The 15400-nt window shown below is 40.8% G+C and overlaps 1 protein-coding gene across 9 annotated transcripts in view; it reads left to right on the top strand.

Annotated features, from left to right (window-relative positions):
• The first annotated feature begins 1484 nt into the window (after window positions 1-1484).
• The window catches only part of HECTD4 (HECT domain E3 ubiquitin protein ligase 4), a 155854-nt gene continuing 141938 nt past the window's right edge, over window positions 1485-15400 (top strand). For 5 of the 9 annotated variants that reach the window (XM_016149752.2, XM_036221528.1, XM_036221526.1 and 2 more), the window contains exon 1: window positions 1600-1958. In XM_016149752.2, coding sequence (XP_016005238.1) covers window positions 1782-1958 — 177 coding nt within the window. In that variant the 5' untranslated portion in view covers window positions 1600-1781. Of the gene's footprint in view, window positions 1959-15400 lie in introns of all 9 variants that reach the window. The other 4 variants (XM_016149755.2, XM_036221527.1, XM_036221524.1 and 1 more) reach the window with 2 other exon arrangements.

The raw sequence follows: 15400 nt of genomic DNA, 5'->3' as shown, positions 1-15400 counted from the left end.
CTTTGGACAACTTCCTGAAAGTTGAATTCCTGGATCAAGGGGTATGAACCTTGATGTTCTTCTGATTCATTTCTTTATTTGCTCTTTATTAAAACTTAATTTTTAGAGCAGTTTTAGGTTTACAGCAAAATTGAGAGGAAGGTACAGATATTTTCCACGTACTCCCTTGTCCCCCGATACGTGTGGTTGCCCACATTATCAACACACTGCACCAGATGGCACATTTGTTACAATTGAGGAACCTACATTGACACATCATCACCCAAAGTCTATAGTTCCTATTAGGGTTCAAGCTTGGTATTACATATTCTATGAGTTTGGAAAAATGCATAATGACATGTAGCCATCAAACGGTATCATACAGAGTCTTTTCACTGCCCCTCAAATCCTCTGTGCTCTACTTATTCATGCCTGGCCTTTCTATTGTCTCCATGGTTTTGCCTTTTCCAGAATGTCATATAGTTGGGATCATGCGGTATGAAGCCTCTTCAGACTGGCTTCTTTCACTTAGTAATATGCATTTACAGTTCCTTCCTGCCTTTCATGGCTTGATAGTCATTTCTTTGTGGCGCTGAATAATATTCCATTGTCTAGCTGTGCTACAGCTTATATCCATCCATTCACCTACTGAAAGACATCGTGGTTATTGCCAGCTCTTGGCGATTATGAATAAAGCTACTATAACCTGCATGTGTGGTTTTTTTGTAAACATATGTTTTCAAGTTCTTTGCTACAAAAAATACTTTATTTTTTTGATGTATAAAAGTAATACAAAGATAGCATTCTCACCTTTACCATTCTAGTTTACCAGTCCCATTCTTCTTGGCAACCCACATGAGCAATTTGGTATGTATTCTCCCACACATTCTTCTCGACACACATAATTCTTTCCTATTTTTATAAAAATAGGATGGTGTGCATATTTTTAAGGTGTGTGTCAATCAGTGTTGAATATCGATGAAATATAACAATAGTTTTAACTTTCATCCAGGGAGCGCTTATTAAGTGCTAACAGCGGGCACTAAGCATTGAGGCTGGTGCCTTATTTTTACCAGGTTTTGAGTGCTGATTGGGTACTTGACTTTTTAGTAAACAAAAAGCACCAATTGTGTGGTTCTATCGGCTTATGAACAAGCTCTGGAGCGTCTACTCTATTCCGTAATTTTGCATATATCGCATTTAAACGTGAAAGCAGGGAGTGAACCTGTCCAGGGTTGGGGCTCTGGTCTGAGAGAGGGGTGCACACCTGAGTAGGGAAAGGAAAGGAAGCAATGGACTTTTTCCTGTGGACTACAGACTCAAGGCGACCCCGAATGGCTAGGAAAAGAGAAAGCGGGGGAGGTCAGTCTGAGGGCAAGACGGATTGAAAGGCGACGTGGATGACCCAGAGACCTGAGCGTACCACAGACCTGGGTGCCCGGCCAGCAGGGCGGTGGGCGGAGCCATGGGTGGGCGGGGCCGGCATTGTCCGCTCCGCAGGGCATGCTGGGAGCCCCGCCCCCAACATGGCGTCTCACTGACAGTTGGCTGCCGAGCGGCAGAGGCGGATCCTGCTCCTCAGGGTGGCGGCGACAGTGGCGGCGGGGCTGGGGTCTCCGGGGCCGGGGTGGGGGGATGGCATCTCGGACCGCCTAGGGCGGAGCTGCACGGGCGAGGCGGCGAGCGGGGCGTTGCAGGCGGGCGCGGCGGCTGCTGCCATGGACTGGTGATCGTGGAGGCTCCTGCTCGCGTCTCCCCGGGCCGGGCGGCTGCTCCTCACCGTCAACCCCTTAGCCGGGGCCATGGGCTCGTCTGCGGCGGCGGCGGCGGCGGCGGCGGCAGCCGCGGACTCGGCGCAGTGGCTCTCGGTGAAGGAAGAGACCATCTTCCTGCATGACGGGCTGATACGCGTCACCGACCTGGCCGAGCTGCCCAGCGAGATCCTCGGGGCCCCGGAGGCCGCCGACACCGACTTGGAGGTGAGCGAGGCTGTCCCCTCCCCGTCTCCGCCGTCAGATCAGCCCACCCGCCCTGCACCCCCGAGGTCGGGCTCCCACACCTCTGCCGCACGCCGACCCCGAGGCCTCCGAAGGCTGCCCGGCAGGTGCGTGTGGGCGCGGGGCGGGCAGGCGGGGGCCGTGGCCACAGGTCTGCAAGACCGCCCGCCTAGCCTCCCTCCCCGGAGCTTCACGCCCGCCGGGGATTTCATTTGTGGTTTCATTCCGAATGATCTGACACCCGGCATTTTATTAGACTGTCACCCGGCACGGCCTTCACGCCCTGGAGGAGCCATCGCCGCCTCCCCCCAGCTCGCTCTCGCCTCCTCCAGGGACCCCCGGACTTACTTCCAGGGCACACCCAGGTTGCTTGGCTTTGGGGACATTTTAATTTTCATCCTATGCACCTCCTCCCTTTTTCTTCCCCAGTTCCGTATTGGGGTTTTTTTTTTTTTTTTTTTCCCCGAGCAGGGTAGTGGCAGCTGCCGGTCCGCGATGGGCAATCCAGCAACTTCTATGTGTCATGTCTCATATTGACACGGGGCCTTTGTCAGCGAAACGGGCAGTGTGGACAGCGAGGGGGATGCCACGGCGGCCCTCCGTGCGCTCTCCGCGAAGGGTCACGGGCGCTTTAGGCCGCAAGGCCTTTTTTTTTTTTTTTTTTTTTTGAGCTCGGGGGTCGCGGAGAAAACTAGGCTTAGGAGCCCGTGGCAGGTGCAAAAGCCAATCCCAGCAATTGTGCTGCTGCTTTTGGGGGCAGAAGGAAACCAAATATGCTTGGGTGATGGGAACTTTACACCGACTTAACTTGGTTTCGCGTTAGCCCAGAGGTGGGAATCCTGGCAATTTGGTTTCATCGAGGCCGCGGATGCCGATGCTGCACCCCCCTCCACTTTGTGGGATGACATTTTGATGTGTAGGTAGCTTGGGGTGTCATGAAATTCTTCTTGTCGCAAAGAGGACTCTCAGGGGTAGGACGCAGAGAGGATGGCCTTGTCTTCTGGCTATAAACGGAATGCGAGGAATCTTTTGTGTTTTGCGGTTTTGCATGCACTTTGGCTTTCCGCACAAGTAGCATTTATAGAAATGGATAGAAACCCATTACTGTGTGTTTCTGGAAGCGGCAGTGATCGGATCGCATTGGCCGAGACACTTGGACGTGCTTGAGATGTGAATACGTTCCACTGTATTTTTGTGTCTGGATTTGAGGTGGAGGTTGCAGCATTCCCATTGTGAACTCTAAATAGACTTATTTTACAGTCTGGTCTCCCCCCAAAAAAGGAAGATACAAGTTGGTAGGGAATTTCAAACATCGAATCATAGTTTTATTGTGTCTTATTTGGGCCTATTCTATAAAAAGCGAGGTGTGTCTGCGTGTCTTATCGTATTGACAACTCAAGAGGTAATAGGCTGCGATGGTGGAATCTTTTGGCTTAATTGGCTCTGTTGTACGTGAAATGTGGGAAGTGGATGCTCTTTGTCCTGAGTGACTAATAATAACCTAAGTTCACAGATCCAAGAATCTTATATATGTGTAATTTACTTATTTTGGGGATTAAAAAAAATAAGAATAATGAAAAATACCAGAGTTGTTAGGTTGGTTTTTCCTAAGATGTTTACTGTACAGATGCGTTGAGTGAATTTGTCAGATGTTGCCACACAAGAATGATTTTAGAGAAAGAACATCTCTGGCCTGATAGATTAAAAAAAAAAAAAAAAAAGGAACCTAAAAAAATGTATGGTCTGACTTCTGAGAAACCAATATGGGTATGGGTGATAAATATTTACAACTGGGTTATGAACCATTTATGAAACCTTTATGAAAGGAATGAAACTTTTTTCATTCCCTTCCACATAGGCGACATAGTATCAGGAGAAATGGGTAGCTAAGAACATTTTCGTGGTCGTCAGATTTGTGTTTGTGTGGATGTATTCACATTTAATTATTTAATAATAATAACATTGATTAAGTGTATCCTATGTGTCAGGTATCATCTTACTAAATCCTCAAGAGGATCCTAGTAGTGAACATTGTTACCCATTGTAACAATTGTAAATATTGCGCCCATTGTACAGATGAGAAAGGTAAAGTGCAGAGCCAGTATGCAGCTTGCTCAAGATCACACATAGAGAAAACAGCCTGGACGTTAACCCAGGTCCTTCGGTCTCAAGCACATCTACTCCTAATCATAATACCCTACTGCCTTTATGCATGTATGATACCCATATTTGCAGTTATTTAAAATTTCACAACTGGCTAAAGATAGGGAAGTAAGCAGAAGTCTTTATTTCCTTTCTAGTAACTTATTCTTTTTCTTATTTGAGAAACATTAGAGGTTCATCAACTTTTTAAAAACTTAACTTTTGAAATGCTATCACCCCTAAGAGGAACACTCTCTTAAGCCTCTGCTTCCTGTGGACATCTAGGTGAACAATGGCCATTTTTCACCAGGGTTTTATAGTTCTATAGAATCCTTAAGTTAACATCTTTGCATTTTGAGAGATGAGACTCAAAGTAAGCTGAATAATTTATGATTGGCAACCTTAATGCATAAGACTTCAGTAGAGTCTTAGAATTTTAGAGCAAGAAGAGACTTTAGAGATAATAATTTCTCACATGTTAGAGAGAAGTTGTCTGAAGAGATTACGACTTGGTCCCCGTAGCATAGCTAGTTATGGCAGGGCAGAGGACTAGACCATAGCTTTCCTGCCTTTCAATTCAGTGTTCTTTTCACTCTATAAGTGCTGCTCAAAGTTAAATGTCAATATGAAAAAAGAACCCATCCTGAGAAGTAGATCAACATTGATTTAGCATTTTAATTTAAGTAAGAGCAGAGCATTTGAATTAAAAGTTTTCTTCCCAGTTAATTCTAAAAGTCTTTTTTTTTTTTAATCAATAGATAGTGTCTAATCAACAAATTTATACAATGAATATTTGTGGAATTCAGAAGTGAGCTGAGCTCACTGTTCCGGATGCTAAGGGCATAGCAGGGAATAAAAAAAAAAAAAATCCTTGTCTTTAAAATGCTTTTATTATAGTGAGAGGATATAGGCAATAGCTAACAATCAAATGTATGGTATGACATATACTGTATATAAATGTCAAATGATAAGTGCTGTGGAGAAAAGGATAGCTGGGAAGGGGGGATGGAGAGCATGGTGGCGAAGGGCTCTGTTTGACATAGGGCAGGCAGGGAAGGAAAACTCAGGATGGCATTTGAGCAGAGATCTGAAGGAAGTGAGAGAGTATACCATATGGCTACTGAGGAGAGCATATTCCAGACAGAGGACAGCAAGAGCCAAGTCCGTGAGACGGAAGCATCCTTAGTTTGGAGCTCTGAGCCCAGTAAGCAAAGGGGAGAGGAGAGGGATAGGAGCTGGGGGGCAGGAGATGCAGATCAAGTAGGGCCTTATAGATAAGGACTTTGGACCTTATTCTGAGTGGATTAAAAATGCAGAGCGAGGCTTTTTCTTGACCTTTCAAATAGCTATCTGTATTTAATTTCACATTGCTGACAAAAGCAAAGAACATGTGGGAATTTTTTTTAAGATTTGAAATGAATATAAATTTAAGAGAAAGCAAGAGCTCAGAAACAAGTCAAATATTATTGAATTTTGCATTACATTTCATAGGACGTTAATCTTTTTAAAGTAGAGGGAATTTATAAGGAAAAACCCCCAATAGTTTATTTGTGGAAATTCCAAAGGGTTTCTGCTTCCTTATTTTTCTTTATAAACTCCAGGTGGGGACAGGCGTCATGCGGATATTGACAGAGATGCCAATCGACTTGCTCAAGGTGGCCAAGATATTTTTTACCCCACAGTTAAGATTAATTTTGAACCCAGGCATTTTGGTTAGTGTTTCTCATTTTTCATTGCATTTGTTTATAAAGATCCCCCCACCCCCTGCCGCCCTCCATACACACCATTCACAGACTTGCACGTGAATGTTCACGGAAGCCTTATTTGTGATTGCCAAAAACTGGAAACAGTCTAGATGGCCATCAACAGGTGAATGGATAAACAAATGTGGGACCTCTATGTAATGCAGTACTGCTGCAATAAAGGGAAATGACCCGTTGATATTCACAACATGGGTTTATGCTGAATGCGAGAACCCAGGCAAACAGGAGTTTGACTCCACGATTTTATATGAAATTCTAGGAAATGCAAACTAACCTGGAGTAACAGAAATTGGATCAGTTTTGCCTGGGGATGGAGGCAGGCAGCAAGGAATGGGAGAAGGGATTGCAAAGGAGAGAGCACGAGGAAACTTTTAGGGTGATGGATGTGTTCCCTGTTTTGAGTGCGGTGATGGTTTCACGGTTGTGTGTGTGCCTGTGTCAGAACTCATCGAATCGTACACTTTAAATATGCAGAGTTTATGTTGTGCCGGGTTATACCTTGATAAAACAAACAAAGCCCACACAGGCCCAGAATGCTTTACTGATATTATTTAGGAAATGAAAAAAGGCTCGGCAGGGTTTTCTGTTTGTTGTTTGTTTATTCGCCATGTAAGGGAAGGAGCCTTTGGGTTTGGAGCCGATCCACTGAAATAGTCAAGGCCGTGAATACTTGTGATATACTCAAGTGAAATCTTTGAGACAACATTTAGATTTTTAAAATTTGATCTATTCTCCTATGAGAATACTACCAGCCTGTTTATCCTTTGGTCAAAAGTCTTTGGAAAGTGTTTATGTACTTTTATAGGATTCCAAATTCTAGATTTAAAAGAGTTGATGAATAAATGAATAAACTACTTTTGTTCGCCAGTAGAATTAATTGCCATGTAATTAATGAGCGCTGGAGTAAGAGTCACTGAATCTTGCTGTAATGTAATAAGAGTCACTGAAGCTTGGGCAAATGGCTGCAGAGCTCTCAGGCTTGGCTGACGGGCTGTAAAGTTAGAATGAAGCCCCTGGGGACCGTGGGAGGCAGTACTGCCCCGAGGTTCAAGTCAGGTTGAAGGAGTCAGACTGGGATTGAAATTCTAGCTCCACCCCTTTCCGGCTGTGTGACCTTGGGCAAGTTCCATACCTTTAGTAATCCCTGGTTTCTTCTCCCACTGCAGCTTCTTTGTCACCGCCGTCACTAGCTCTAGCACCACTATGACAGTAGTGTCAGCATACTGTATGCCGGACCCAGTGCTTCGCACTTCCCATCCGTTATCTCATCTGATCCTCATACAAACCTCATACGGTTGGTTCTGTCATCCTTGTTTTACGGATGAGGAAACTGGCACAGAAGTGGAGTAACTTGACAGAGGATGTACAGTTAGTAGCAAAGCTGAGGCTGAAATAGATCTGTCTGACTCCAGTCCAGAATCCAGGCTCTAAAACCCTTGTGTTAGACTACTAATAGGGTTAACGTAAGGGTTAGACAGGGAGGACTGTGATTATTTATGTTCAGTGTATGGACTCTCTTTATAAGGTGCTATATCGCTGAAAGTTATTTTATGCTAATTCAGTCAGTGCTCATTGTATATGAAAACAAACCAACCCATCAACAGAATATTTTTTCTCTCTAGTAGTGGGTAGTGGAGATAATGGTGTGGCGGGGGTGGGGTGTGGGACAGGAAGAAGGGAGGGAGGGAGGGAAGGAGGTCCCTCTGGAATGTTCTTTGTTCTCAATTTATTTGCAATATGGCTAGGCAGATGAGATAATAGTCTTCATTTCAGTTTTCCTCCAATTGTGTGCCTAAGGTCTTGGTAAATAAATCAGTTTTGATTTTTATCTGACTTCTTGGCTTCCATATTGACTGTCACAAAATACCACCTGTTGGCCGGGGCTACTGGGGAGATTGTCATGCGCACCTGTTCTTTCCTAAGTCATAAGGCGCCTGCGGTGATGATTATAAAAGGATGTCGGTTCCTGAAAAGGCCCCGTGCTTTCTCTTTCCTGCCCCTCTTTCCATCTTGTCTTACAATGCTGGTTGCAGGGTGAACACAAGGAGTGTGGTCTGCTTTGCAAGATGTTTAGTCAATAGTTTTAGACAAATGTAAGTAACAGCAGGTGATCAACTATGGGACAAATGCATAGCTATTTCAGGAGAGAAGACTGCAGAAATTATGTTGCTTTTATTTTGATCATCCGTTTTTCACACAGCTTATGTATCCATTAAATTTTTAAAAACGAATATATGAATACATTCTTATAAAAAATGGAATTAGCAGATGAAACTGAAATTTCTTTTGACTCCCACCCATTATCCTGGTCCTCATCTACTTCCTACCCCAGTTAAATCAGGGAGAAAATTTTTTGTATGTTCCAGACTATTTCAAATGTGTATGTTTATGTGCGTGTATGTATACTTAACACTATAATACTAGACATATCTTTCCGTAACTCGCTTTTAAAAAGACTCAATGATTTGTTTTGATCTTTCAACGTCTCCACATGTAGCTCGATTGCGTTTTTTTTTCAAGTGCTGCGAAAGACTCCAGAAATACCATAGCCCATTTTATTTAGCCATTGCCCTATTGATGGGCGTTTTAGTTTCCTTTTGCTATGCTAACAAATTATCACGAACTTAGCTCCTTAAAACAACACAAACTTATTGTCTTACATATTTGGAGATCAGAAGCCCTAAATGAGTCACACTGGGTGAAAGTCAGGTGTTGGCAGATCTGGCTCCTTCTGGAGGCTCTGAGAATCCATTCCCTTGCCTTTTTCACAGCTTCTAGTGGCCACTCGTGTTCTTAGCTGTGGCTCTTTCCTCCATCCTCAAAATCCATCCCCCTCCTCTCGGATCTGTCATCGCATTGTCTTCTTTGACTGATCCTCTCACACCCCATTTACAAGGACCCTTGTGATTACATTTAGAGCCCACCTGGATAGTCCAGGCTCTCCCCATCCCAAGATCCTTAATTTGAGCACATGCGCAGGCTCCTTTGCCATCTAAGGCCACATCCACAGGTCCCAGGGATTAGGATGTGGACATCCTGGGGGCTGTTACTCAGCCTACCATAATGGGTATTTCGATTGTTTTCAGTTTTTCATTATTGAAAATGGCCCTTTCGTGCATATCCTTGCCTGCCTGTTTGTGTACTCATGGGAGTATTTCTCTAGAGTAGTTCCCGAGAAGTAGATTTGCTGGGTCATTGGTGACCATTTTAAATTTTAATAGATGCTGCCAAATTGTTCTCCAAAGTGACCATACTAATCCATACTCCCAAGTAACAGCGCTTGATAGGACTTCTTTTCCTCACACCCTCATAGAGACCATATTAGAACTCATGGATTTGCTTAAGTTTATCATTTGCTCGAGCCAAGGGCTTTCACCCCAAACATGAGTCCAATAGATATCATAGAATACCTGGACATGCATGCCGAACCATGGTCAGCCGAAAGGAGCCAGAGTTTTCTGTTTGTGCTGCCTCAGTACATATCATCACACCTCTTCGGAGGACTTCTCTTGTGGCTTGATCTCTTTGGCCTCCTGGCATATACTCATTTTGGTCAGTAATCCAGTTAAACCAGACCATGGCCATATATAGGCAGGAGAGAGCAACAGCGTCTTATTCTGGTGGGCTGGGGATGGTGCCAGAGGCCAGCAGAGCCAGGGAGCCGCCCACTCTGGGAAGCGCCGTGCCGGCCCCTGGACTGTGTTCCCAGTGCATAGTACTTGTTATGCGACTGCCTCCACTCAGATTGTCTTAAAATTTTCCTTTCTACATGCCAATATAGGGAATACCACTACATTGTTTGACCTATGTGAAAAAAAAACTGATATCGAGTCGATTGTATTTTTATGTTATATAAAATGTTTTTGATTCAAAAGAAGTAATACATGGATGTTGTAGAAAGTAGAGAAAACACCTAAAAGTGTAAGAGAGAAAAGAAATATTCTTTGATTGTACCATCCAGAAGTAGACATATTAATTTTTGACTGTTTTCTTCTTTAATCCGGTGTGTGTATATGTATGTGTGTATGCATGTATGTACGTGTGTGTATACATACATACATACATATATAATTGAGATTACATGCTCTCTGCAGTTTTGTATCCTTTAATCACTTATTGGGAACATTTTGTCAAATCAGACTTAAAAACATAATTTTTAATGGCTGCCTAGTAATTTATGGATGTACATTACTGCTTTTTCTTCACATCTGCTATTTTACAGATAATTTCAGCTTATAGGTGGCCAAAAGATTTTTAGCCTTTAGAATGTCTTCTGTTTGACAAAGTTTGGTAAATTATAAATTTGTAGTAATTATTAAAGTGTGTTTCTGCAACCCATTACTAATGACAGTTTATAATTTAAAGGGATTTTTATAGTGCTGTGTGATTCCTCTCCCAGTAATGTTGAATATTTGTGTGGAGCTTTGAGTTTCTAAAGTGCTATTAAGCACAATTGTAAAATAATTAATGTTCCACGATGGGACACTTGGAGTAGACACAGTTGAATCCCTAGTGTTTCTGCTGAAACCTGCAGTTGGCTGAATTACTAGGTCATAGCACAGTCTATAGCCATTTTAGATTAATGGTAAGGGGATGCGTAATTTGCAAACTATTTTATGCAAATTGTAGGCTTAGTAATGCTAATAACTACAGATGCGTCACTCAAGTAGTGGTTTTATCCCAACAAAATATTAACAGTCAGCTTGCATTTGTAACAGATCTTTTCTGTGTTTACCGTATTTGCTTTGTGCTCTGTAGTTCACATTACTGATTTCAAACCAGCAAAGTCTAATATAACAGATGTAGCTGTTTACAGGACAGACTGGAAAATCTGGACCTCCTATTTCTATTGATATGTTTGCTTTTCTTACTGTTGAAATAAAATAATTAAGAATGTTGAAGGAGACACTGTGTCAGCATGTTTTCATCAAAGCGGTGGTACATAAATGAAGAATTGCCTTCCTTATTTCTCGATATTAACTCCTCTCTGACCATCCAGGTATGGATGGTGTAGCTGAAAGACAGCCACTGGTTTATTTCATCTAGAAAGGAACCAAGTGGGTGGAAAGGTAAAATTAGGTTTGGGGAACTTTGGAGGAAGTATTTTTTGAATGAGCTTATAATAAGGAAAAGTTTCCTTTTTCTCAGGGGTTCCGAACCTGAATAAGATTCAGGAATCCATAGGATCCATGGATAGAATTCAGGGTGTGTGTGAAATTGAATGAGAAAAATTATAACTTTATCTTTAGCTGAAATTCAGGATTTCCTTTAATTATGAATGTAGTCAACAGACTCGAGTAGCGCGGGCAGTGCTTGTGACTTTGTCAACAGTAGAGATCATAGATATTTTCATATCATAATTGTTGAACATACTTCGCAATATTATTTATGCTCACCGTCACTTAGAAATTATGGTATTACATGTTGCTATCCAATGTACTAATAATGAAGCTCTATGTCGATATTACACATTTTTAAAAAAAGTATTTTGGTAACTGCATTTCAGTATACTCTGATTGGTTTTTTATAATCCCATGAATTTTATTTCATGCATTTAAAGGTGTCATTTGAGAAGGAGTGACAGGCTTCACCAAACTGCAAAAGGTTTAGGCCTGAGGTACCTCTTTTTTCTAAGCATCTGTCTCTTTTTAGTTAAGTTTGCTGAAGACGAGTATAATTTACAATTGTTTGAAATAAAAACAGCCACATTTTTAAAACTACTTAATACTTTCTGTGGTAGAGGATGTTATCCTCTTACAAATTTTTCCATTACCTACTGACGGCAAGCTATTAGCCAGTAATAGTTTTCCTGGGTGATCTGATTTTTGCTGATTTGCTAAACACTGTATCATTAACAAGGAAGCTTTTTTTTTTTTTTTTTTTGTATGCTAAAAAGTAACAAGCAATTCTTTAAAAATAAAACAGTTTTTTGTTCACCAAAGATTTTGGGGTTTTCCCCCTTGTATGAGGAGGATGTTGGTCAACTGAAGCTATGCAAATAAAAACTCATTAGCATACTTTGTACTTCATATCAGTATCTTATACTGCTAAGAACAAACTATTTTAAACAAGTGGCCTAACGCAGTAACAGTTGCTATTCCGAGAGAAACATTTTTAAAATCAAAAGTTTATTTTGTTTTCCTCTTCTCTAAGGAATACAATTATATGCTTGTGGTTTCTCTTATTGTTCAAATTGTTATTTTATGTTCGTATTGTCAAAGTTTAACAGCTTTACTTAAATAGCTTCCAGAATCGTGCTGTCCAATTGGTAGCTACTACCCGAATGTGGGCAGTCGGAATTGAAATGTGCTGAAAGTGTAAAATTCGCACCAGATTTTGAAGACTTAATGCAAGGGGGAAAAAAAAGAGAGAGGGAAAATATCTCACGAATAATATTAAAATCGATTATCTGTTCAAATGATAATATTTTTTACAATGGGATAAGTAACATATTATTTAACTTAAAATATGTTAATTTCATTGATTTCTTTTTAACTTGTCAAATGTGGCTACTAGTAAATATTAAATTCCATGAGCTTTACATATTTCTATTGGACAATGCTTCCCCATACAGAGGTCAGCAAACTATGGCCCTCATGGTTATCTCCAGCTGTCTGTTTTTATAAATAAAGTTTCATTGAAACATAACGAGCCCATTTGTTCACATATTATCTGCCTTCATCCTACAACGCAGAGCTGAGTAGAGTAGTTGTGACAGAGACCTATGGCCAGCAAGTCTTCCAAGGGCTTTTGTATATTCTATTTTCACTTGATCCTTTCAGTGACTATATAGGGGGAGTAGAGGATATATTATTTTAGCAAAAAAGGCTTAGAGAAGTGAAAAGATTTGTCCAACGTCACATGATTTGTTGGAACTAGGATTAGTTCTCTAGTTCACTTCTTCTGAGAGATTTTCCGCTATACCTCTGCTTTAGGTAGCACTTGATCCTGATAACCTGTTATCTTCGAGACATTAATTAATTCCACTGTTTTAAATAAGACAGCACAGCCCAGCCTACACGTGGCTGCCAGAGTAATCTTCCTACAGTACAATTATGTTACCTCCTTGGCCAAACCTTCAGTGGCTTCCCATTTTCTGCAAAATAAAATTATAATTCAGAGTACCTGTGATTTGTCTTCATTCTACTTTTTCAGTCTTACCTCATTACTCCCTACCTACCTACCTCTTCCCAGGAACCCTATATTTTGCAAACTCACTTTCTACATTCTTTCTTACAATCTTGGTTTGTGGGGTTTCATTGCTCTGGAGAACCCCACCTCTGTTTTTGGAACCCTACTCTTTATCCATCAAGATACACATCAAATGCTATTCCTCCATGAAATTGTTATGATGCCTCCAGTAAGAAGCAGTCACCCTTTCATCTGTCATTTCCATAGTATTGCATATGTATGTCATTTATTTGCATACTGTATTATTATAAGCTCTTTGACAGCAGCCACGTCAGACTGTACATCACTGAGTACCTACTAATGTTACGTAGCTCAGCTAATATAGAACTCAAGTATTGGATATTGATTGAACCGAATGTTCAAAGGGGCATTTAAAACACATGAAAGAGTGCGATTTAGTGAATGGTATGAGTTGAGGATATAGGTGAGGAAAAATTTGTTAATAGAGAATAATAAGAATAGGTAATTATTTTTGATGAACTAAAGTAGATTAGGTGAGACTTTCAGAATTTTAATTGCAGTTATACTTTGCATTTTAGACAAAAGCAAACACTTCCCAACAATTGCAATAAATGTTAAATGCTGAAATGTGGATAAGCAACATGGGGTTAAGACCTTTGATTTTGTATGAATGAATTTTGCATAGAGAATAATGAATTCCTAAGAGATTTCTGGAAACAGATTAGATGGAGTTCACTGAAAATACCTTGCTTTGGCCATCATTCTAAAACTCTTAATGAACTTGAAAGAATTTTTGTTTAACTTAGTCGTTCTATGGTTAAACAGTGACTTGAACTCTATTCTATTTATTTTGAACATTTCTATGTAGAAATCACTATTTTCAGGGTTTTCAGTCCATTTACCAGCTTTTATTGGGTGGTAGCGATGGTATTTTTGCAAATATTGAAGTATGAAATATTTATAAACTTAACATATTAGGGGAAAAAAAGAAATCCAGCCATGTTACCAAGGGCAGCTTTAGCTCAGTTAGCAGACCAGTGGGAAGCTCTGAAATGATGAATACAATGAAGTTTTTCAAACAAATACATATATACATAGCACAGTTCCAGAAAGTACATGTGGGTACTTCAAGTACAAAGAAGACAGAAGACTTTAGTGCAAAGGTTCTCTGCTTGCAAGACTGTGTGGTAGGTAATTCCTTCACTATTGGGGACAGACAGTGATAATTGGAACTAGAACAGTTCTCCCAAATTCCGATTCTACGGATTCCTCTTTCTTTCTCTAAGTAGTTCTGTGTGGTGTAAAATACCATCCTTTCTGCTTGTGTAGTTAAATAGGCACTTACATGATAAATGAATATGTGTCTTGGACAGGGCTGGGTTTTTTCGAATATATCTAAAATGCTATATCGTATGGCTCTTTCTTTGCCTGTTGTTTTTAGAATGCATCTTAGCATGCGGGGCCATTACAGAATGTCGTGCTCTCTGGGATTTAGAAAAGGGTGGTGTACTGAGTCAGTGACAAATAAATAACCTAGAACTTCAAAACGCGGGAGTCTTTAGGTGCTGTGGAGGCAGTGAGCCTAGTGGTTGAGCCTGGAGGCTTTGTTATTGACACACACGTAGCCAGCTTTTAGCCCAGCTCTGCCACCTCTCAGAACTTCTATTCCTTGATTAAAAAATGCCCTTCTTTGAGGGTAAATGAGAAGACTTAATGAGATAAATTGGGTAATGTACCCAGAATAACAACAGGCATATGGCATATAATGAAATATGTGTGTGTGGGGAGGATGTTTGATATTGAAACATCATTCATTCAAGTGTTGGGTCCCTGAAGTGTTTGTTGGCATGTTGCATTCTAAAATCATGTATGGTCATGGATGAATGGGCATTATCCCTGAAGTTCTTTAAAACCTAGAAAGCTAAGATCCTTGTCTTTATTCATGTAGTTGAATGTTAGTGCATACTATGTCTTGATCTTGTCTTCACCAAGAGTAATATTATTGGTTATTTTTGCAAGAGACATATAGGACCAAATATAATTTAATTCCCCAAACTGATTTAAATTATTATTATTATTATTTTTACGAAAGGAGTATCTTAATTACATGTTTTATATTTTTTTCTCCTATATATTCTAATATTTTCTCTTCTCCATAGGCCTAACCTCTCACCTTTTTTTCTGTGTTAAAGAGTAAGATCAAGGGATTTTTTTTTTTAGTTCTTGAGAACTGACCCTCAGGAGAACTTTATTCTTGGGATGATGAATGTCTGAAACAGAAAGGTACTTGGCACATGACTTCTTTGGTGATGGAAAATTTGCAAAAGATAAAAATAGTTTTGCTGTTTTTATGTTTTAAAACTATAC

The sequence above is a fragment of the Rousettus aegyptiacus genome, unplaced genomic scaffold, assembly GCF_014176215.1.
Source record: "Rousettus aegyptiacus isolate mRouAeg1 unplaced genomic scaffold, mRouAeg1.p scaffold_m13_p_5, whole genome shotgun sequence".
NCBI classification, from domain to species: domain Eukaryota; kingdom Metazoa; phylum Chordata; class Mammalia; order Chiroptera; family Pteropodidae; genus Rousettus; species Rousettus aegyptiacus.
Note: the sequence above shows the minus strand (reverse complement) of the source record. Positions and strands in the feature narration are given on the sequence as shown.